Source organism: Chelonia mydas, chromosome 2 (assembly GCF_015237465.2).
Source record: "Chelonia mydas isolate rCheMyd1 chromosome 2, rCheMyd1.pri.v2, whole genome shotgun sequence".
Taxonomy (NCBI): domain Eukaryota; kingdom Metazoa; phylum Chordata; order Testudines; family Cheloniidae; genus Chelonia; species Chelonia mydas.
The window spans coordinates 40,828,723-40,853,757 of NC_057850.1; the positions used below are offsets into that span (position 1 = coordinate 40,828,723).

Here is a 25,035-nt window from a genome sequence, read left to right on the forward strand (position 1 = left end):
CCAGAAAAATGGGGTGCTGCCTTACTGAAGCTTTGCATTCGTTGGTGATAAACTGTCCCCCATTCCTAAAATCTTAGTGTCTCACCACTCCATTTTCTTGGTTAATTTTTAAAGACATTCTTCAATCCATTTCTTATTCCTACCATTGCCCGTCACAGAAGTCAGCTACAAGCTGCACTGTGGATAAGCTCAGACAAGCTATATGAGGAGGGCGCTGGACTGCTCATACTACAGAGGACAGATAAAGTAAAAACCACATGGGGGTGAAGAAGAGTGAGTGGCATTTTCAGAGATTGGCCAAGAAAAGGGAATAGATGGTACTGTGGGGCTGAGAAATTAGACATGTTTTCTCTGGATGAGGTTGAAGCCCCCCATGTTAGACACTGTTGGTGGGCGTTACACAGCACATGCCTATACAACAAGTGAAGGTGGGACTGTAACATGGGTAGACATACCCGCACTACATTTAATCTAAATAGGACGGGTAGCAATAGCGAAGATGTGGCAGCACAGGCTTCAGCATGGGCTAGCCACCCCAGTATAAGCCTGCTGGGGACCCTACATACATACCTGTCTTGCTAGCCCCCAGGGCCACAGAGGTTTTGGGGGACCCAGGGCAAAATCTGAAACAATCACACTCCAGAAAAACAAACAAACCTACTACTGAAGGGAGACCCTGGGGCACGAGGGGGTTGGAAAGTGAGCCTGCCTGCACCCACCCCCCCGCAGCAGCTCCTATGGTGTGGACCCAGCTCCCTGGTTCAGGCGTTGCAACCTGGCCCATGGGATTGCAGCACCACTCAGATTTGGCCTGGCCACCTCACCATCATGATGGAGAGACACTTGGGCCAAATTTGAATGAGTGCCATTGCGACCTGGCCCATGGGGTTGCAGCACCACTCAAGTTTGTACCAGGTCACAATGCTGCTCAGTTTGGGAGAGCCCACGACAAACTGCACTTTTTGCATCCCCCACCTGTGGGCAACACTAGTAACCAGTGCAGAAGCCCAAATCACCACATCTTCACTACTACTGTTACCTATTCTAGCTAGATTAAAGCTAGCATGGCTATGCCTACCCATGCTACAGTCGCACCTTCACTTGCAGTGCAGACATACCCTTAGTAAATTTCCACCAAGCACTCACTGTGAGGCAAATTACATAAATCGTAGGGCATACAGCTTTGGCATGAGCCACTACCCAACCAAATCCACTCAAACTCACGAGGCTCAGGTGAAATAATAATTAGGGCCATGTTATATATGGGGGTGGGGGAAGAGGAGGAAAGTGGAAAACAGTGGGAATAAACAGACTGGAAACAATCTTCTACTGCAGGCCAACTTTTATACAAAAGATTTCACTGCACAAACGTAGGTTCATAACTAATGCTAAAAGCCTGGCTAATACAAAAATTTGCCACAGCACACAGGTAACTATAGTAGACTGTGCATTAACAAAGCCTTAAATCCTTGTTTAGTCAGGAAGGCTGATCAGAACTATTCATTCACAGCCCAGGAAAGGCTAAAAAACAAATCCTACCTGTAAATCTGATTTCTGCAAAGTTGTCATAACACAACATGTCTGACACCTGTCATGAAAATTCCATCTGGAGATTCAGCTTCCAGCACCTGCCTGCCAGATGTGACACTAGAAGCTGATCAGTTCAGATCGACATATGTAGAATTACCCCAAAAGACAATTTTACTCACCCCAAGGTTAAATCCTTTACCCACTTAAATCACTGTAGGGGTCAACACCTAGTACCCTGAACTGGACAGCTGTTTGTATCATCAATGAGTTGCAGATTACAGTAATAATGAAAGGTATGTTTATTCCCAATTATAGGAATTCAAGAATTCGCAAATCTCTACCAGGCAGCCTGATGGCAACTTCTGTATAGACAGACATTTTCTCACTTCCAACAGATCATTGATTCTAAGAGAAACTCCCTGGCAAGACAAGGCTGAGTTCACAGTGTGCTAAGCATCAGAACTGTCAGAGATGTGTTGTTCTAGTTCGCTTCTACTCTCTTCAGAGTATTTATAATAATAAAAAAATACCTATTCTTACATATATACAGATTTAAAACAGTCCATTACAGTCAATCTAATTATGTATTCAAATAAGAGGTTAGCCGTATTGAAGTGAAATGGAATGTGTGTCTTTTTTAAATTGCCGGGACTGGCCAAGAAAATTGCCGGGGCTATTAATTTCCTAGTTACTCAATTAGAACCCAAAGCCTTTTCAATGAGAATTTTGTCATTGTCTTGAACAGGGACAGGCTGTTGGAGATCTACTTACAGAAAACAAATGCAACCCTCATTGTTATGATAACATTTTAGCTAGAAGCAAGTGAGCTGCTCAAAACTGAAAACAATCCACAACTTCATCTATTTCAAACTCTGCTAATATGGGATTATGATTTCTTTTACAAATCACACCATGGAACAGCTATTCTGCTGATCTAGACACACAAAATCTCATTGCCAAATAAATAAATTGACATAGCAGCCAATTTTTGCTCAGAATGGGTGCCAAACTTCTAGGCCTAAGAAAGCAGCAGATTCCATCACCCAAGCCTGCATTAAACTTCCCTGTCCATTACACAGCTTTACTTACACCATATAACAAACAAAGGTAAACTATTGCCTGCAAACATCAATACAAAAGCACTGATGTCATTGATACAAAAATCAATGACATCTAGCTCCAGGACTCAGAACTCCCACCCACTCCAGGACCAGAGCAAGGGCCACCCAGCCTGATGCACACACCACCACCCCAGCTGTGGAGGGCTAAGGGGAGAAAGAGTAAGGCCCCCCCATTCACCTTGGTCAGAGACAGCCATCAGAAGCTAAAAGACTCTCCCAGCAGGAGGAAGAGGAACAATGACAGATGCAAGGAACAATGACAGGAACAATGAACAGCAGCAAAGTAAGGGCTGGAGGCTGTGAGGCCTAGCCAAAATCTTCACCATCAGTGATATCAGACTGTGCTTTCTTTAGTTTGGATTCAGAATTTTTTTTTCCTTCTCTGTTGCTTGCCTGTTTTCTGTGAGTCTTTCTCAGATTTCTCTCTGGCCCCATCCCAGCCCCCACGCTCCACACACACACACACACACCACACAGAGCTGGCCCAATTCTCTTCACTCCCTCATCTTCCCAGCCTCCCTTCCATTCCACCCCCATCAGTGTACCCCTTCCCTTCCTTCTTTCCCCAACTCCAGTGCTCCTAGTTACATCCCATCTACCATCTCCCTCCTGCAGAGCTGGAAAACTAAAACCTGCCACTAGGATGATATTTGCCAGGAATCTGTTAGACATATCTCTCTGTATGTTGCACTCCTGTCCCTCAACCCATGTCTTATCTGTTCAGATTTTAAGATCCACCCTAGATTATAAACCTTCAATGCAGGAATGTCTTCCTATATGTTTGCACAGTGCCTAGCACAATGGGAACCTACTCCTAACTGGTGTCTTTGGATGCTGTTGTAATATAAATATAAAATGTAATGAAAGAGCTCCTTTCCCGTGTAGTTTGCTGCACAGAAGGAACAGGAGAGAAGCTCTGCTTCTGAGTATATCCTAAACTAAGCAGGAGGAAAGTTGCTCTGCAATAGTCCTCAAAAGGTCCATGGTGGTTGGGCTCACCCTTGCACACCTTAGACAGGGAGTTTAGAAGGTGAGCCACTCAAATGGGCCTACTCCCAGGAGTTTCCTAAATTGGGTGGGGGAAAGGACCCTGCTTCTACTGAGCTTTGAGCTATGCTGCACAGACACCTTCTTTTCTCAGCATTATTCCTATCTTAAATTTTAGACATAAAAGGTCAGAGATGTGTGTGATTAAGAGCTGAAATTTGACACTTTTTCACTATGTTGCTTTCCAGCTGAAAAGGAAATCAGCTCAGCTATGCCAAAGAGCCCCACAGAACTGAGCAAGTCTTTCAGCAAACCTGGCCCAGGTTTCAGTCGTCCAAAGAAATAAGGCCAGTTAAACCTGATGTCAAACTGCTGGAAGAAGAAAAAAAAAAGTTTCACATCCTAGATTTTATCCTTCTGAAAACTATTACTATGTATTGCAATATAATTAATTATACTTACAATTAATCCTCAGAAACAGCTCTGCTAGGCCAACACAAAGAAATATGTATTGAGGACAGTTATATTACAAAGAGATGGAGGGAGTAAACATTTTAAGGGGGATGGGAGGAAGGAAGTGCAGACCAAAGTAGGAAAATGCAGTGAGGCAGAAGGCTTTTATCAGAGATTCTGTAAAATCAAAAGATGCTTTTGGAAAATGTGATTTCACTTACCACCTGGAACAGCAAGAATTACTACTTCATAAAAATAAAATTACATAGAAAGGGTATCCAAGAGGATATGAGGCTGTTTGGCTATGATGATGCATAGCTCACAGACTAAATGTACTGTACACCTCTTTAAATAAGAAAAAAGAAAAAACCCTATGCATTATAAAAAAAGACTATTGTTTACATCTTCCAAAAAATACTAGATCTTATTGTAGCAGTTTGGTTTAAGCAAATGCAGAGAACTGTGCTACATAATTATGGCCAGCATAGTTTTTAGTGGGTATTGAACCTGTCCCCAAACACAAGGCTCTGCACCAAGTAAGCCAAGGAATAATGTTGTTAACTGTAAGTAACAGGGTGTTATTCACACTGGGTCACTACGCCATTGTCTTCAACAAACTTGCTCTGCATGTCCGATGCTCACACAACCTGAAGTCTCATCTTGGTGGGATTTAGTAACAGAGTATGACTATCTATATAAAAATATTATGGACACCTGTAGGGATTGAACTAGAAATTGTCAGCACCCAAACTGCAGGCTTCTACTACTCGACCTAGAGTGTGTGTGTCTATATGGTTACAGTTTGTTAGACATAAATGTAAAACTTTCCAAGTAAATTTTAATGTCAGAGAAAGAAAAGGAATACTAGTGGCACCTTAGAGACTAACCAATTTATTTGAGCATAAGCTTTCGTGAGCTACAGCTCACTTCATTGGATGCATGTTTTCTGACGACATTTGTGGTATCTACTTGTGGATCATGTCAGTAATCATACACTAAAGGAGACCTGCAAACATTATATTTAGAAAAAAACTAGAAAAAATAGAATTACAATTTTTGATAATTGTAGGAAAAATGCGACTTTTTATTGTTAACCACTGCATAAAGTGGTGCATGAAATACCAGTATTACAAGATCAACATGAGTTTATTGGTACCACTCCAGGTTTTTCTTTACAGTTCAGTGTCCACTTGGCCAGAAAAAATAAATGTGACATCTGGATATTTGATTTTAAAGATTTAAAGACACCACTTTGTGTGCTGTGAGCTATTCAATATTTAATTCACTGTTAATCACTCTTTCATTTGAGTTCTAAACCTCCAGATGGTTTTGAATACATTACATTTTAACAACATTTTGGAAGCTACATAGAAAAATTCAGTAGAAAACCAGTACAATAGTTGACTTTCCTTTGAAGCTTGACCAAAAAACTCCCCAACATTTACATCTTTAAATAACACAAATCTGCTAATTTAATACCCTCGTGTGAACTTACTGGGGTCAAATTAGGACTGTCCCAGTGAGGTGCAATAGGTTTACGAAGGGTCCTTGCTAGTGTAATCTCTCTTCAAAATTTTACATGTTGTTCACCCATTTGATTCCTTTGTTTGGAAAAACCAATAATTTTGTTGATTTGCTTTTGAAGCTTAATGTTAAACAGCCAATTTGTTTTTGCATAGCCGAATGTACTCACTCTTAATAGCATCACTACAGATGTCAACACAATATTAAGAATAATAGGGCTATTCCCACTAAAGTAGGTAGCAAAACTGCCACTGACTTCAATAGGATTCGGATCAGAGCCAATAACTGTTTGTTAACAGTGTTTTTAAACAGCCACAATTGGTTTCTGCTAGGGCTGTCAAGCGATTAAAAAGATTAATTGCGATTAATCGCACTGTTAAACAATAATAGAATACCATTTATTTAAATATTTTTGGATGTTTTCTACATTTTTAAATATATTGATTTCAATTATAACACAGAATACAAAGTGTACAGTGCTCACTTTATATTTATTTTTATTACTAATATTTGCACTGTAAAAAACTAAAGAAATAGTATATTTCAATTCACCTAAGACAAGCACTGTAGTGCAATCTCTTTATAATGGAAGTTTCACTTACAAATGTAGAATTATATACAAAAAATAACTGCATTCAAAATAAAACAATGGAAAACTTTAGAACCTACAAGTCCACTCAGTCCTACTTCAGCCAATCGCTCAGACAAACAAGTTTGGTTACAATTTGCAGGAGATAATGCTGCCCACATCTTGTTTACAATGTCACCTGAAAGTGAGAACAGGCATTTGCATGGCACTGTTGTAGCTGGCATCGCAAGATATTTATGTGCCAGATGCGCTAAAGATTCATATGTCCCTTCATGCTTCAACCACCATTCCAGAATACATGCATCCATGCTGATGATGGGTTCTGCTCAATAACGATCCAAAGCAGAGCGGATCAACGCATGTTCATTTTCATCATCTGACTCAGATGCCACCAGCAGAAGGTTGATTTTTGGTGGTTTGGGTTCTGTAGTTTCCGCATTGGAGTCTTGCTCTTTTAAGACATCTGAAAGCATTCTCCACATCTCGTCACTCTCAGATTTTAAAGGGCACTTTAGATTCTTAAACCTTGGGTTGAGTGCTGTATCTATCCTTAGAAATCTCACATTGGTACCTTCTTTGCGTTTTGCAAATCTGCTTTGAAAGTTTTCTTAAAATGAACATGTGCTGGGTCATCAACCAAGACTGCTATAACATGACATAAATGGCAGAATGCGGGTAAAAGAGAACAGCAGACATACAATTCTCCCCCAAGGAGTTCAGTCACAAATTTAATTAATACATTTTTTTTTAATGACCATCATCAGCATGGAAGTATGTCCTCTGGAGTGGCGGCCGAAGCAGGAAGGGGCATATGAATGTTTAGCATATCTGGCAAGTAAATACTTTGCAACACTGGCTACAAAAGTGCCATGCGAATGCCTGTTCTCACTTTCAGGTGACATTGTAAATAAGAAGCAGTCAGCAGTATCTCCCATAAAACAAACTTGTTTGTTTTAGCAATTGGCTAAACAAGAAGTAGACTTGTATGCTCTAAAGTTTTACATTATTTTGTTTTTGAGTGCAGTTATGTAACAAACAAATCTACATTTGTTAGTTTCACTTTCATGACAAAGAGATTGCACTATAGTACTTGTATGAGATGAATTGAAAAATACTATTTCTTTTGCTAATCCTTTTTACAGTGCAAATATTTGTAATAAAAAATAATAATATAAAGTGAGCACTGTACACTTTGTATTCTGTTTTGTAATAGAAATCAATATATTTGAAAATGTAGAAAAACATCCAAAAATATTTAATAAATTTCAATTGGTATTTTATTGTTTAACAGTGCAATTAATCAGAATTCATTTTTTATCGCAGTTAATTTTTTGAGTTAATCGTGTGAGTTAACTGCGATTAATCAACACCCCTAGTTTCTGCTAAAATATTATATCTTCCTCTCTTTATATTTCAGTTTCTTTGAAATAAAATATAAATAGAAATCAGAAAATATTCCTTGCTATAGGAACTTTTTAAGTTAGGTTATATTTGGGGGCTTATTCTACTAGTCAGTGTCCCTCTAAAATGAGATGACAGAGTAAGATACCTATCAGGAAAAATAAAATTCATTTTAACATACACAAATACGAGTTCTTTGATAGCTTCATGGTAGAACATCTGCTAAACTACTATTTTTACTCAATTATGGGATCCCCAAGGCAGCAATTATATCTATTTTCCTTCAAAGTTTTTGGGGTATAATCAGTACTACTGGAAATCAACACAGTCTCTATATAGAATCTGTATGTTTTGCCAATATTGAAGCACTGGAAATAAGATTGGGACAATTCCTAAATATGGTAATCCTCTAGCTTGTTAGCTCTTGGTAACATTCAATTTAAAATGCGAGCTCTGAACCCAGCCCTATGAGGTGCTGAGTATTTTCAACTCCTGCTGACCTCTTTGGGAGACTCATAGGGATATTTTTTGGCCTCACTAATGCAGACATAAGAATCTCGGCATTATGGCTAGATCAAAGGAAAAGTGAAAACTAGGTCTCTGATGAACCTTCATTATTGAGCCCAGCCTTTCCTTGAAACTGAGCCCTGCAGACCAATGTCAGAATCACAGATTTCTCAAAGGAATTAAAGCACCTCAAAGGAATTGAAGAAGAGGACAGGACAAGGAGTAATGGTCTCAAGTTGCAGTGGGGGAGGTTTAGGTTGGATATTAGGAAAAAAAATTTCACTAGGAGGGTGGTGAAACACTGGAATGCGTTACCTAGGGAGGTGGTAGAATCTCCTTCCTTAGAAGTTTTTAAGGTCAGGCTTGACAAAGCCCTGGCTGGGATGATTTAATTGGGGAATGGTCCTGCTTTGAGCAGGGGGCTGGACTAGATGACCTCCTGAGGTCCCTTCCAACCCTGATATTCTATGAATTAAAGGGAACTGTGTCAACTTGGGGGGAAAAACAATATTTTTCTCTGAAAGTTGGGACCTACTATTTGTTACAAGTACACCACTATTACTGAAATTGAAGAAGCTTACAAAATAATATGTTTCTGTATTGTTTCCAGGCTGCTTATTTTCTATTTCATGTCTAGTCAATTTTACTGTTCTCTATTTACTCTGACAAGGATGAAACTGACTAACTGAGAAGTCCCTTATAAAAATCAGCTTTGGAGCAGAAAAACCTTTATAAAAATAACAACAAAACATTTTAAAAATGAAAGGACAATTTAAGACTGTAAAACAATTTCCATTTTAACTTCCTAATAATTGCCTAAACATTTACCTTTGGGGATGAAATTTTCCCATCTTTACTTTTTGCTCAAGGGGAATTCTTTCATTTGAGCAAAACACCTTAAAATCTTGGAGTACACAAAGTGAAAATACATTTGTTCTTTATTAAAGCATTCTAGCCTTCCCTCCCTACCTCTTTTCATTTTATTTATTTATTTAAAGAGGCTGAATTTGGAAACATGGCATCTTGACATAATACTTAGCTCAGGTAGTACAACACTGAAGTAGGTTAGCAGTAAGTGTAGCTGTATTACTCATACAGAAAGAGTGTAAAAAAGTATGGAGATTGGAGTTCAAAAATGGTCTGATCCTTGCACCATCTTCCTTGGACAAAAAGGCTCTGCTTTCTTGACAAACTGCATCAGATCCTAAGTGAAAGTGCTCATTCCCCAGCAGGGCAAAACGCTGGGAATGCTCCAACATCAAATGAATTGTTCTATGCATTTCCTAAAAAATGAGTCTTCAGACAAGCTGTTCTGTAAAAGTTTGGAGAAAATCAACATTACACTGATTGGGAAGTTCTAATAGCTAAATCTGTAGGTTTACTGCAATGTCTCTTCCAAAGAGACGCTAAGCATGACATTTGTGGATCTTTAAAATGCTCATTTCCATGAACCAATAGCAATTCAATGCTAGAAGTCTCAGATGTTTCTTCACGGACTTTTAGTTACTGTATTTCAAGCAAAGGATGAATTACTCCCACAACTTCTTGGATAAAATGAAAAGTCAATAATGCTGATGAATCTCTGAGGGGACTAATTAGAATATTTCACAAGTGATTTACTGTAGCTCCTTCCTTCCTTCTTTTCTGGAAATTAGGACACAGGAAACAGCACTATCTGGGAGAGAGGGAGTAGGTCTGGGAAATGAATTGCCCAAGAGTCAGAAATGACAAACACCATCTTAGAAAACAGTCTGAAACCATTTCTACACTACAAAATTAAGTTGGCCTAACTTACATCGGCATACAGCCGCCTCAGTCATTACATCGCTTGTGCATGTTTCCACTTTGCTCCTTGTGTCAGTGGTGCACGTCCTCACCAGAAGCGCTTGTATCAATTGTACTGTCAGCATGGGGCATTGTGGGATGGCTCCTGAAAGGCAATTACAGTTGACCTAACTATATCTACGCCATTCGTGGAGGTTATGAAGTCAGCATAGCGAGGCAGTTACTTCGGCGGGAGTGAACTTGCATAGTTAGGTCAACGTAAGCTGCCTTATATCTACCTGACTCTGTAGCGTAGACCAGACCTGACAATATATTTTCAGTCTCAAGTTTGAAACTAAGGTGCTTGTTAGGGTGGGCACGTCTCTAAGCAGCAGTTTCTAAATCCCCTTGTTGGCTTGTCTTAGGAGTCCTGTGCAGTGGGGATTTCCCTTCCAGGCACCTCCTAAATTGTGCAGTTACTTCAACTATCCGAGACAGTGCAGGTCAGGCACTCACTAATACTTAGCAATTCTGCATATCTTCCCCAGTGTCAGAGCCCAAACAGACAGACTGATCTTGGGGTGACATATCATTAGCTAAAGTTAGCTGGGTGCCCCCTTTCAGCCACCCCCTGGACTGCTGTGAGGGGAATCCAAGCCTCTGAGTCCCTAGGTGTTTTCAGCTTACAAAGCCTGAACGGAGCCCAGCCACTGCCCCAATCCCAGGGTCCCTAGGCACATTCCTATAATGCATAAATCACAACCCCTTAACTCCCTCCTGAGAGTTGGAACCGGCAGTCCAGCCACCTAGACCCTCTGGGCAAAATCCGGACTCCTCCAACTCCCCTGTACTTAAACACTCCAGTTCCCAGAACTCCACCCCAAAAGTTTGAAGCTTCTGGTTCATAGTTTACTTTCCTTTGGAGGCATGCAGTGGTTATGAAGCACATGACTCACACTCAGAGCCTTTGCTCAAGTCTAACACATTTGCTCCTTTACTTAATCAAATAATGCACAAGAGAATATAGATCACACTTAAAAATAAACCCTATACATCTCTCTGCTCATTTTCTTCCCCACACCATTCTTTGGGGGTGGAGGAGGGAGTCAGTGTCCCTTGGACTTTCCAGAGTACTTCTGTTTCACTGCATGGATTGAGGGCTACAATGTGGAGTCTTTTTCTCCCTAGGTCAGCCTGCTTCCTTTGCCCCTGACTACTCTGACCTCTTCTCTTGGGAGTCCTGAGGCCAACTGAGCACAGGAAAGCAGACAGCCCCTTCATGCCCACATCTAATGCAGGCCCCTACATGCAGGGTTGCCTCTCTCTACTTTTCAGCTAGAAAGAAAATGGCCAATAACCCCAGAAAGACCACGTTCTCCGGCTTTCTGACTCTCTCTCTTTGTCAGGTGACACCCTTGCCAGCTTCCTCATACATGCACAAATGGTGACTTTGTTGCCAAGCCGACCTCTCCCGACAAAGTTCTCCTGGCTGGGAGCCAGACTATTGTCTACAGCAATTACATTTCAACAGTCAGAGCATTTGAAGTCAAATGAAGGAGAAGAACCTGATTAGAGGTAGAGCCCATTTAAAAAGGTGCAAACTTAGTGTCTCCCTGAAAAAACTAGAGAAGTAAGACAAGGCAAGTGTAAATAACTAAATAACTGAGGAAGGCAAATTGTGCATAGACTAGTTTTCTTACTGAGGTGCTCCTCAGTGACTCTTGATTGAGAGTGGGAACATGGTTTTCATTTTCGTTTTCTTTCTAAGTAGCTTGGATGGGAAGTGGAATGGATGAAAAAACCTAAAACACTGAATGAACTAAAACACCTAATGAATCTACACTAAAAATATGTTTTACGAACACTAAGCCTTATAAATATTATGGGCTAGTTGGCTGATTTTACTAATGTTTCTTAATTGTTTTTCGTTTTAGACACAAGTTTATCCCCATTGTAGGGTTGCCAACTTTCTAATTTCTGAAAACCAGACCCTCCCTCCCGCTCCACCTCTTCCCCCAGGCCCTGCCCCCAGCTTGCTCCTCTACCCCCTCCCACCATCTCTCACTGCTCTCTCCCCACCCCCACTCCCAGCTGGGCTCCCTCTGCTCAGGGGGCTGGGACAGGACCTGCAGCCTGATGTGAAGCCTGCTGACTGACTGCCCATGAGATGAAGGTAGGAGGTGGCCCCAGCTGAGCAGGGGCTGGCGCAGGTTGATGACTCGGCATCTCCCTCCCCCATCTATAACCAGACTTTTGATGTCTGATCAGTACATCTGACCGGACATTGTACAGGTCCCCTTTCAACCAGACTTTCTGGTCAAAAACTGGGCACCTGACAACCCTACCATCATCTCCCCTTCCCTTCCAAAATTGACAAATGTATAGTTACAAGTTGTCCTGACACCAAATCATGACACTGATTCCATTTACATTTTAAATTTCCAATTTGTCCTGGGTCCCTTACTTGCATACTGTAATATAAAATTTCCCAAGCAAAAATGAAATTGCTTTTACAATGTGTATTTCAGTAGTTCTCATGTGCTAGGCGCGCCATGAGCATACACTCACCTCTCTCCTGCCAAGACGAGTTTACAGTTTGAGAAATAAAATCAGTCCTTATTAAAATGTACTGATCAGCTTTCATAACTAAGATTATTTTCACAGAGGATAATACTAAATAGCATAAAGTATTATGGAAAGAAGACTATATTAGGAACACACAACAGTTGCATATGGTAGGACTCCCTGGACAATGCTGCCCCATCCCTTCTGTCTGGATTAGAAAGCTGAGTTCACAAGGCATTAGCATTTGAGGCACCACATTTAGTAAACTGATTTGAGGAAGTCTAAACTTCTCTAAATTACCAGAAGCACAACAGTCACTGAGGCAGACTACCATTTTGCCTTTAATTGGCAATCATGGCAAAACCTCAAGCAGACAGGTACAGAAAGAGATGGCTTCTTTTGAGAACAGGCTACAGTTTTAGTGTTCAAAGAATAATAAATTAATAATAATAAAATCAGGCTAAATTTAAGGAGCTTATCAACTCCAGTTAAATACAGTGCAAGTTCCTAAAGTAACACCTCACACAGAAAGTTCCAGCAAAATAGTTCTCTCTGGCTCGCAGCATTTTTATGGCAGAAGGAGAGGACTAGCTTGTCTACTGACATGATATGGGGGATTCGTTTCGTACCATTATACATTTTGGTTTTTAAAAGCAACAGATAATAAAGTCAAAAGGTAGTAAAGTGTTACCTTCTGGAGGAGTTGCAATACTGCTTCCAAGTCCTAATATAGCAATGCTGTGGTTCCTTGGTGCCAACATCATAGCAGACTCTTCTCCCCTCTCCCAGTGAGGCACTTTTACAGGCTCCAGGTGGACATTTTCCAGCCCATCCTCCTGCAGGACACGGAACATGTATTTGATGGCCATCTCTAGATTTTTGGAGCCACTGAGTCTAGGTCCAATGGTGTCAACAAAATTTGCCAGTCTTTCATAGGATCTGTTCTGGGCATTGCCATTAACAGCAAGGTTGATAATAGCCTTGGCAATATCGGAATACCCAGCTATTTCTCTTTTAATTTCTTCGAATGTGTGTTGGTGGCAGTCATCCCTGCTTAAAGGTTTCCCGGTGCATTGTGGTAAGAGATAGATGAAAACTATTAAGAATAGGAATTTCATTTTCCTCCTTTTCTTTTACGCAGATGCCCTGTTGGAGGGGGGGGAAAACACAATTTTAAATCATTCAGCTATCAGCAATGCTCTTGTTATTTATCAAGCAGGTTAAGATCAAAACAAATCTGATCGAAGCAAACTCAAGTGGCAGAGAACTAAACTCAACTTAGAGACAGAATTACTGAAGACAAATGCAAAAAGATACTTACGCAACTGGACACAAACTTTATTGCTGTTTTAAAAGACATTTCACCCACTGGAATGCAACATTTCTTTAAATAATAGTGTTCTGCACTAAATAAAAACTCAATGCTGCTTCCATTTAAGTCAATGGGATGTTTGCCACTGACTCCACTGGAAGCAGGATTGGTCCCCACTGCTAACCCAACACAGGACAAAGTGCATTACTATTGTCAGCACACAATACATCTGGACAAAAAGTCTTCTGAATCTCTTGTGAATAAAATTGTTTCAGACTGACCAGCTCTATAAATCAATAATATGCACTTTATATATTACTTTTAATATCAAGATCTCAAAGCAATTTACAAATGTTAAATAAATCCCAATGCCACCATGAGATAAAAATTAATTTCCCCATTGCAGAGATGTGAGGTTAAACTGAGAAGTAGGTTTCCTAGCCAGTCACTTGGGGCCGGAATTTCTGATGTCAATGGGAGCAGGGGGTGCTCAGCACCTCTGAAAATCAGGCCCTATGTGACTAGTTCAAGGCTTTTCAGCCCACAAAACCCAAACTTCTACCCTTGAATAATATTTGACAATTCAGTAATCTGGAATGCATACCAGCCAGGTATCTGGTATGCACTATGCAGTACCCACATTCCTGTAATCTCTTATTGTAGTCTGAAGAATGATTATAAAATTACCAAAAGATTACTTCTCTTCTGATTAGGATGTTGAATATTGGCATTCTCTAGGCTGCCTGTCATAAATATAAAGGGAAGGGTAAACACCTTTAAAATCCCTCCTGGCCAGAGGAAAAACCCTTTCACCTGTAAAGGGTTAAGAAGCTAGGATAACCTCGCTGGCACCTGACCAAAATGACCAATGAGGAGACAAGATACTTTCAAAAGCTGGGGGGAGGGAGAAACAAAGCAGCTCTCTCTGTCTGGGTGATGCTTTTGCCAGGGACAGAACAGGAATGGAGTCTTAGAACTTAGTAAGTAATCTAGCTAGATATGCGTTAGATTCTGATTCCTTTAAATGGCTGAGAAAATAAGCTGTGCTGAATGGAATGTAGATTCCTGTTTTTGTGTCTTTTTGTAACTTAAGGTTTTGCCTAGAGGGATTCTCTATCTTTTTAATCTAATTACCGTGTAAGGTATTTACCATCCTGATTTTACAGAGGTGATTCTTTTACTTTTTCTTCTATTAAAACTCTTCTTTTAAGAATCTGATTGCTTTTTCATTGTTCTTAAGATCCAAGGGTTTGAGTCTGTGTTCACCTATGCAAATTGGTGAGGATTTTTATCAAGCCTTCCCCAGGAAAGGGGGGGTAAGTGTTGGGAGGATTTTGGGGGGAAAGATGTTTCCAAACGGACTCTTTCCCAGTAATATACCAGTTAGACATCTGGTGGTGCAGCGATAAAGTCCAAGGGCAAAAGGTAAAATAGTTTGTACCTTGGGGAAGTTTTAACCTAAGCTGGTAAAAATAAGCTTAGGAGGTTTTCATGCAGGTCCCCATATCTGTACCCTAGAGTTCAGAGTGGGGAAGGAACCTTGACACTGCCAGTCAAATAACACTTAGAACATGGCTTCAGAGGGTGACCAGATATTTCACAATATAGCATCTCTATGTCTGAGTCCAGATATTTGCACAAGTGTGATATTTGTTTTAGGTACCTATATTTATCTTTGTTAAACCATATGCCATTAGCCACACTATCAGAGGCTCATTCACCTGCACATCTACCAATGTGATATATGCCATCACGTGCCAGCAATGCCCCTCTGCCATGTACATTGGCCAAACCGGACAGTCTCTACGTAAAAGAATAAATGGACACAAATCAGACGTCAGGAATTATAACATTCAAAAACCAGTCGGAGAACACTTCAATCTCTCTGGTCACTTGATTACAGACCTAAAAGTGGCAATTCTTCAACAAAAAAAGTCAAAAACAGACTCCAGCGAGAGACTGCTGAATTGGATTTAATTTGCAAACTGGACACCATTGCATGAGGCTTGAATACAGACTGGGAGTGGATGTGTCATTACACAAAGTAAAACTATTTCCCCATGTTTATTCCCCCCCACTGTTCCTCACACGTTCTCGTCAACTGCTGGAAATGGCCCACCTTGATTATCACTACAAAAGGTTTTTTTTTCTCTCCTGCTAGTAATAGCTCACCTTACCTGATCACTCTCATTACAGTGTGTATGGTAACACCCATTGTTTCATGTTCTCTGTACATATAACATCTCCCCACTGTATTTTCCATTGCATGCATCCGCTGAAGTGAGCTGTAGCTCACGAAAGCTTATGCTCAAATAAATTTGTTAGTCTCTAAGGTGCCACAAGTACTCCTTTTCTTTCAACTATCTTCATTATTCCTACTTTAGACATTCTCAACTGGTTTTATCTTCATCAAGTTGTCAACCTCTTTAAAAAAGATTCATAGATTCACAGATACTAAGGTCAGAAGGGACCATTATGATCATCTAGTCTGACCTCCTGCACAACGCAGGCCACAGAATCTCACCCACCCACTCCTGCGAAAAACCTCTCACCTATGTCTGAGCTACTGAAGTCCTCAAATCGTAGTTTAAAGACTTCAAGGAGCAGAGAATCCTCCAGCAAGTGACCCGTGCCCCATGCTACAGAGGAAGGCGAAAAACCTCCAGGGCCTCTTCCAATCTGCCCTGGAGGAAAATTCCTTCCCGACCCCAAATATGGCGATATGGGCAAGATTCACCAGCCAGATACTACAGAAAATTCTTTCCTGGGTAACTCAGATCCTACCCCATCTAACATCCCATCACAGGCCATTAGGCCTATTTACCATGAATATTTAAAGATCAATTAATTACCAAAATCATGTTATCCCATCATACCATCTCCTCCATAAACTTATCGAGTTTAATCTTAAAGCCAGATAGATCTTTTGCCCCCACTGCTTCCCTTGGAAGGCTATTCCAAAACTTCACTCCTCTGATGGTTAGAAACCTTCGTCTAATTTCAAGTCTAAACTTCCCAATGACCAATTTATATCCATTTGTTCTAAAATACAAGTAAGCTGACTCAGGAACTTCTGGAAGCATTTGAAAGGCTTGCAAGTTTCCTAGTTCTGTGGTTTTTGTTATAAAAGCATTGGAAGGTAGAATATGTAAAACTCTTTATTCTTATACACAAGAAGCTAGAATTGTTACACTTTCCTTTGAATTTAAATTGAGCTTCTATCTGAATGCTAAATATTATGCTCTTAGATGTTAAACACTTTTAAAAAGTTTAATAATGAAAATTAAAACCCTTTAGATGGTCCTAAATCTACAGATGTTCAGAGACCTTTTTAAAAATAAGACTACGATGCCAATTAGTCCCTGAAGGGTTTGATATACTCCTTTCACACATTTATGCACTCTTTATAACCAATAGTAAGAAATTACATTTTTCACAGAGAAAAAAACATGTTTTTTAGAAAAACCTTAATTGTAAATGCAAAATGTAGTTTACTCTACAAAGGATGTTATTCTTGGTAATAATTGTTCTGTGCAGGGGTGAGGGACTAATTGAGTGAATGTTTGTAAAGTGCTTTGAAAATGAAAAAAAGGGCTCTACAGCCGAAGTATTATTTTAAGCTGTCCACATTATATTTTCAGGTATTCTTCACCTCTACAATTTAACAAATATTTCTGGATATGTGTACTACTCATTTTATCATCACTGACTTGAGAAATTTTTATAGACACGTACCTACGTGGATGTTACCAGTAAAAACAGCAGAATACTCAAATATACTGCTGTACAGGTTTTCAAAGCACTATATAAACATTACTTTATTAATTCTCAATAGCCCTGTGCAGTAGGTAAATTTTCAGCAAGGCTCTATGACTTCATAGATTATAAATCCAGAAGGGATTGCTGTGATCATGTAGTGTGACCTCCAACACAGGCCACAGGACAACCCTGAATATATTCCTGTTGCTCAAAGTCATACAGCAATTCAGTGGTAGAAGTGATGGCTGTCAGACATACACCAAACTAATACTCAGTTTTTAAAACCCTTAACAGCAAATGCCCAAACTATAATTAAGAACTCCTCAACCCTTTTTCTGAACAAACATTTCTTGCAGTCGACCCTATGTTGATGTACTCACTTCTCCTCGACATCCATCTTGGTCCATTTCTCAGCACTTTTTTTTTAAAATCCATCTTAGAACTCATCATTCTAAAGATGCTTTTTAATCTGACTACTGCTGACCCCATATCTATTCTTTTTTCTACTCCTCATGCCCTGAACCCTTTCTTCTCCTTCATTAGTTTCACCATCTTTAAATGTATATTTATATTTCCACACAAAAATCTTTGTTTAGGTGAAGGTTGCAGGCACACACTGGCTTGACTGCATATTACCTTTCAAGAACCACAGAGTTAAGAACAACAGCAAGCCCTCTAAATATTAGATACCCAATACATTCAGGTGTTAAACTTACAAGAAACCTAGACCCCTTTAAAATTTGGAAATGCACAGCAGCCAAGGTATCCAAACTATAAAGATACTTTGATGTTTCTCAGGATCTTACTGCAGAATCATAGCCATCCAGAGCAGTCTCAGTGACCATAAAAACTACAATACCTTACTCTTGATCATATAGCAACTATGAGGGGATATTCTCCTTCCCCATGTAGACTCTCTCTTTTCCACTCCCTCCAGGATGAGCACATTGGTGTTCATATATCCACCACAGAGACAAAGGAAAGGGTTTAGGGCTCAAGGGGTCATCTTTCTCCCATATCGGGTCCTCTGTGGTAAGACCACTAGATTGGGAGGGTCTGGCTTGGTAGCATGTTAGAAGGAGCTGGAGCAATGATTTCAGTAGTAAGTCAGTAAGCATTTAGGACACGTCTATCCTGCCTATTTGCCACTTAAAGAAAACATGTGTATACCTAAACAGATGGAAAAGTAGCAAAGCCTGTGGACCTTGGAATCACAGGGAACAGAAGAGGTCAACTCACATCATTTTTGGGAGACCCAATTACTAGACTTTTAAAATTGAGACCCAGAAGAGGATCCATAATCTCTTCTGGGATGCTGACAGTGCAAAGGCCTTAGAGGCACAGAATGAAAGAGCAGAGGAGTTTGAGGATTACCTCAGGGCATTCAGAGAGGGAGCTATAAAGACAGAGGTACAGATTTAGTTATTATTATATGGTTACACTACAGCCAGAATACTGGTGTGTTTTTATTGCTAAGCAGTATGTTTTTCCCATGTTCCTTCTCCTTGGACTGATCAATTACATGGTCCTAGCCACCCTCTGGTAGAGACATTAGTAATTTTTGCAGGACTGCTCTGTTCACTTTCCTCTGATTTTGCCAAGCTTATCATCTCCACAAACAAGTAAATGAGCTAATCTGATTTTCGCCATAAGCGGAAGTTCTGCAATGTGGAATAAGACAAGGATTTAGTAGAGTTAGCATCAAGATTGGAGAGGTTTTGGGCAGGGAGGTTTAGTGTTTGCAAATCCCCTGAACAAAGCTGATGTAATTAGGAGTTTTTATATGGGAAACACAGGTTTAAAAAAATAATGTTTGCAAATGCATCTAGACACAAATTTTCAACTTACTGTATTTTTTTAGTTGGAAAACTGAACCCCTTAACTCAAAAATGCAGTCTTCACTAGGAGATTGCTGCTACAGTAACTCCCTGCTTAACGTTGTAGTTATGTTCCTGAAAAATGCTACTTTAAGTGAAATCATGTTAAGTGAATCCAATTTCCCCATAAGAATTAATGTAAATAGGCAGGGGTTAGGTTCCAGGGAAATTTTTTTCGCAAGACAAAAGACTATTTATACATACATACATATATATACATACACACACACACACCCATATATGCACAGTATAAGTTTTAAGCAAACAATTTAATACTGTACACAGCAATGATGATTGTGAAGCTTGGTTGAAGTGGTGAAGTCAGAGGGTGGAAGAGGGCGGGATATTTCCCGGGGAATGCCTTACTGCTAAATGATGACCTAGCACTCGGCTAAGCCCTCAGGTTAACCCATTGTTGTTAATGGAGCCTCACACTCTACAGGGCAGCACGAATGGAGGGAGGGGAAACAGCATGGCAGACAGAGACAGAGACACACACGGGGTATGAGAGAGAGAGACACTCATTGCCTTTTTACCTTTTTACATAGATCAGCAAGTTGAGACAGCAGCTGCTGCCAGCAAGCTCCCTCCATCCTGATCCCTGTCGTGTCCCCCCATCTGTGTAGATGGGGGGCAGAAGCAGGGGCAAAGGGGGACACCCTGACATTAGCACCCCTCTTCCCCCCGCCCCTGCACAGCAAGCAGGAGGCTCCGGGGAGCAGCTCCAAGGCAGAGGGCAGGAGCAGCACATGGCAGTGGGGAAGGGACAGCTGAACTGCGGGCAATTGATAGCCTGCTGGGCGGCTGCCGCACAGGGAACTCAGGGGAGCGGGGAGCTGATGGGGGAGGCGGGGGCCGCTGCTGGTCCACGCTGGTTCCAAGCCCCCATCACTAGTTCCAACGGGCTGCTCTTTCTGCAAGCAGTGGACAAAGCAGGCGGCTGCCAAACAAGGCTATAAGGGAGCATTGCACAACTAATTGATCAGCAACGTAACAACCGGGACGACGTTAAGTGAGGAGTTACTGTACTGGTCCCACCGCAAGGGGAGCTCCATGCAGAATTGTATCTAGGTCCCAGAATTCCTCTTGAAGCTTCCCAATGCACAACGGGAGCACATGTGCGGCTAAAGGCTTTTGCAGATGCAGCATACTCCCCATCATATGACCCAGCAATTCCACTGACCATGAGTGGCAGAGGTCTAGCTCACGGCCCTGCTTCCTCCCTTTGGGAGGAGCATAAGAATAATAATTGAAACTTGTTCAAGGGTGCAAGGATCACAGCAAGGCTTATAATGCTCTCCTGGAGCAGCCCAGCAGGATGTAATCAGTCGTTTGTAGGAATCACTCATTACTTGACAAAGTAACATCATACTCTGTTATACTACAATACACCAAGCACTCTGCTCCTTATGCAGAAGGAGAAGAGAGCATCTGTTGTCTCAGTCCACGGAAAATGAAATTCAGCATTTCAATGAATCGGCTGGGAAAATAATGTGCTGATCCTTACATAATCCACTAGTCAGATATTAATCAGATTTAGCAAACGAAAACAACTGTACCAGAGAGATTAACAGTCATAGGACTTAATGATTACTCAGCATATTTAATCAATCATTTGAAAACAAAAATCAGCACTCTGTTAGAACGTAGGCTACAAAATGAGACACTAAAAAGCAAAGCAAGTGTTCAGCAAGTACATGCTTCCAACAGGGAGTTCGAATAGGGTGTTAGAACCAACTTGCAGACTCTTCACTACAGAAAAACAAAGGTAAGATTAGAAACTAGGGAGATTTAAAAAAACAGAAACATGAAGACTTGTCCATATGGTGCATTGATGTGCACCACTTGGGGTGTAAATTCCAGTGTGCACCAGCACATTGTGCACCAACTGTACCTGTAGACCCTGCTGGTGCGTATTAAAAGTTCCCTAGTGCAAAGCCATTTCTTTGCCAATTACAAATTTCATCCCCGCTTTCATCCAGACTTCCCTGTGGACTCTCCAGCTCCTGCAGCATATAGCTGGGTTAAACACCTACTGCAGGACACACCCGGCTTTGCGGTGGGGGACAAGGTCTACCCGAAATGTAAAATCCAAGCGCCCGTCAGCAAAATTGGATCACTAGTATAATGATCCCTTCCCAATAATTAAATAAATCAACCCACTACCTTTAAGTTATAGCTTCCAGAATCTGAAAATCCACCCCACCTTCCATGGCCCTCTCCTGACACCACACACAGAAAACCCATTTCCGGACTGCTTCAACCCGCTGCCTGCACTGGTAACTGTTCAGGCCAGGAAAAGTATATAGTCAAGCAGATTCTATACTCCAATGGGTGCAGGGCAAGCTATTCTACTCGACAGACTGGCAAGGCTAGAGTCCAGATGAACAATCTTGGGAACCTGAGAACATTCATGCCCCAGACCTAGGGTTACCAGGTGTCCGGTTTTTGACTGCAACTCCTGGTCAGAAAGGGACCCTGGCGGCTCCAGTCAGCACTGCTGACTGGGCCCTTAGTAGTGCGGTCGGCAGCACAGCGGGGCTAAGGCAGGTGCAGCGGGGCTACGCATAGGGGCATAGGAGCCGGAGGGGGGACATGCCGCTGTTTCCAGGAGCCACACAGAGCCATGGCAAGTAGGGAGCCTGCCTTAGCCCCAAGTGCCGGCTCCACAGCTCCCATTGGCCAGGAACCATGGCCAATGGGAGCTGTGGGGACGGCGCCTGCGGACGGGACAGCACATAGAGCCGCCTGGCTACGCCTCCACATAGAAGCCAGAGGGGGGGACATGCTGCTGCTTCTGGGAGCTATTTGAGGTAAGCACCACGCGGAGCCTGCACCCCTGACCTCCTCCCGCACCCCGACCCCCTGCTCCAACCCTAATCCCCCTCCTGCCCTCAGAACTCCCCGATCCCAGCCCGGAGCACCCTCCTGCACCCCAAAACCTTCATCCCCAGCCCCACCACTGAGCCCACACCCCCAACTAGAGCCCTCACCCCCCCTACACCCCAATCTCCTGCCCCAGCCTGGAACCCTCTTCCCCCACTCTGAACCCCCCAGCCCGAAGCCCTCTCCTGCACTCCAGATCCCTCATCCCCAGCCCCACCCCAGAGCCCGCTCCCCCCGCCGGAGCCCTCACCCCCCCTGAACCCCAATCCGCTGCCCCAGCCCAGAGCCCCCTCCCACACCCTGAACCCCTCATTTTAGCTCCACCCCAGAGCCTGCACCCCATTCTGCACCCCAACCCCTGAGCCAGCGTGGTGAAAATGAGCGAGTGAGGGTGAGGAGAGCAAGCGACAGAGGGAGAGGGGATGGAGTGAGCAGGGGGACAGGGCCTCAGAGAAGGAGTGGGGCAAGGGTGTTCAGTTTTGTGCGAGCAGAAAGTTGGCAACTCTACCCAGACATACGACGGGTTTTCCACCAGGCCCATCCTGACAGGCTGAATCCAAGGGCCCCTGGAAGGCACCCCATAAGGAGTGGGGTACTGTCACCCAGATGCAGCTCATTGCCCTCAGCTAATTCAGCAAATTAACCGGGCTCCTGATTGCCTGAAGACTCCATCAGGCACCTTCTTAAACTCTGCAGCAGCCCTGTGTCCCTGGCTGCCCAATAGCATTCCATGCCTGCAGCGGTGTCTCTGGTCCTGCTTTTTGCTCCTGGCCCTTGCTCAAGAACTCTGCTCCAGCTGATACTCTGGCTCTGACCCTCTGATCCTGATTCCTGGCTCTCAGCTCCAGCTAACCCCCTGTGCATGGTAACGCAGCTCCTGATTGGGCTCTGGTCACCTCTGCTCCAACCACGAGGCCAGCTTCCTGCTATGACCATTAGGCAAGACCACCCACAGCCTGGTGCATAACACAGAGAGAAAACTTAAATGAATAAGTGTCTGAGAAACTCATCTATTCTACTGTGGTAAGGTTTCCCAAAATCCCAGTTGAAAAAAAATACAGACAGAAAGAACACAGTTCACAAGGGTCATGGTTATGGGAAATGAGGAAAGGAAACAATAGGTTTAGGATAATAACCACTTAATTGCTAAAGGTCTTCTAAATCTGTGAAGTATTGTTTCCCCAACTATGTACAGTGTGATTGTCCTCCAAGGAATGCAGGAAATCACATATCTTGAAATACATGAGTTGGTTAGGATAACATCAGATTACACTAAAAAGCCCCAGGCTAAGGAGAAAGAACTTGCATGCTGAACAGAGATGTCTGATACATTTAGTGACACGTAAGAGAAAGTCTGTTTTGACAGCTGTGGAGTAAGATGGCTTGAAGGTTAGATAGATTTGCAATATTAGAAGGAGATTTCCCCTTTAAAAAGTCACAAGGTTCTTCCATCACATGGAAAGAGAAAGTAGCATAAAAGCTTTAGAAACCTGAAATGTGAAGTAGTAAAACAGATATTTCTCCAGGATTGCTCTCCAGTGTTGCCAAGATTTGCAAATGAAACATCATCCTAGATAATAATCAGTTAAGGCTCTTGGCTCTGGGAACCCACCCAGCCAAAGTTAAAATTATGACTTGAACTACAGAGTCCCTCTCATTAACTTTTTTGCATCTAGAACTTGGGGAGGGAAGGAAACTGGATACAACTCGGAAGTCTTACTATATGTGGACCTTGAAGCCTGACACAGCAGATATAGGGCCAGCTCTTGAGCTGGTGTGTACCAGCATAGCTCCATTGACTTCAACAGAACCATGCTGATTTAAAACAGCTCAGGATCTGGCCTGTAGGTTGTTGGGTTTTTTAAAGTATTCTTTGTAGGCAATGAAAATGACTACAGTGGACATTATAGGAAATGAAGTGTTTAAAAAGGATTTGGGATCTGAGTTTGGAGACCGCCTAGAAGAGGTGTTACAGGTACTGCTGCTTGCTACCCAGTTGAAGAACGTAACCTTTTTATACCTGTATTTAAAGTACCATTGTATAATGTATACTGAAGTGGAAAGGCAAAACTGCCCTAAACTTTTCAACAGAAAGCCTCAGGCTCTCAGTATGATACTTGATGTCATCTCACTCATGAGCTGCTACTAAAACAGTTGACAACAAGCCTGGAAAATCACACCATGAAATAACAGCAATGGTCAGTCTGCAATTTGTCCAAGAAACAGTGAAGGCCAAGACAAAAAAAAAAAAAAAAAAAAAAAAAGAGAAAATGGACAACAGTTAATCAAAGAGCAATGCTTAAACCAAACAAAAGCTGAGATAAAATAGCAGAAATAACTGTCAGTGAAGTATCCAAGATTAAAAATCCTTGCCAAGGAAAAATGTCATTCTTTTGGATTAGAGGCACAAGACCAAGAGGTGAGTCAAGTGGGAATCTCAAATAAGGAAGTAACTGAGTGAAACACATTCAATGGGAGGAGGAGATTTGTAAAGCAATAATCCTAAAAGAGGCACAATGATGTGAATGTTACAATGGATATGACTAACAGTAGATACAAGCTAGTGGTGTGAAAAGGCAACTGTAAAATCAGTGGAGTTTTGGATAGCATACACAAATACATCACATTACAGAGTAGGGAGGCTACATTTTCTCTCTCTCACATGTCTGCAAACACCCCTCAAACTGTGAATTCAGCTTTGGGCGAAATCTCTATACTAGCAAGATATTTACAAACTTAAGGGAAGTCACAGAACAGAAA

The 25,035-nt window shown here is 41.9% G+C and overlaps 1 protein-coding gene across 2 annotated transcripts in view; it reads right to left on the reverse strand.

The window, feature by feature from the left end:
• Positions 1-25,035, reverse strand: part of CPQ (carboxypeptidase Q) — a 253,374-nt gene that overhangs the window by 200,461 nt on the left and 27,878 nt on the right. For both annotated transcript variants that reach the window (XM_037892236.2, XM_043539322.1), the window contains one exon: positions 13,133-13,587. In XM_037892236.2, coding sequence (XP_037748164.1) covers positions 13,133-13,559 — 427 coding nt within the window. In that variant the 5' untranslated portion in view covers positions 13,560-13,587. The remainder of the gene's footprint in view (positions 1-13,132; positions 13,588-25,035) is intronic.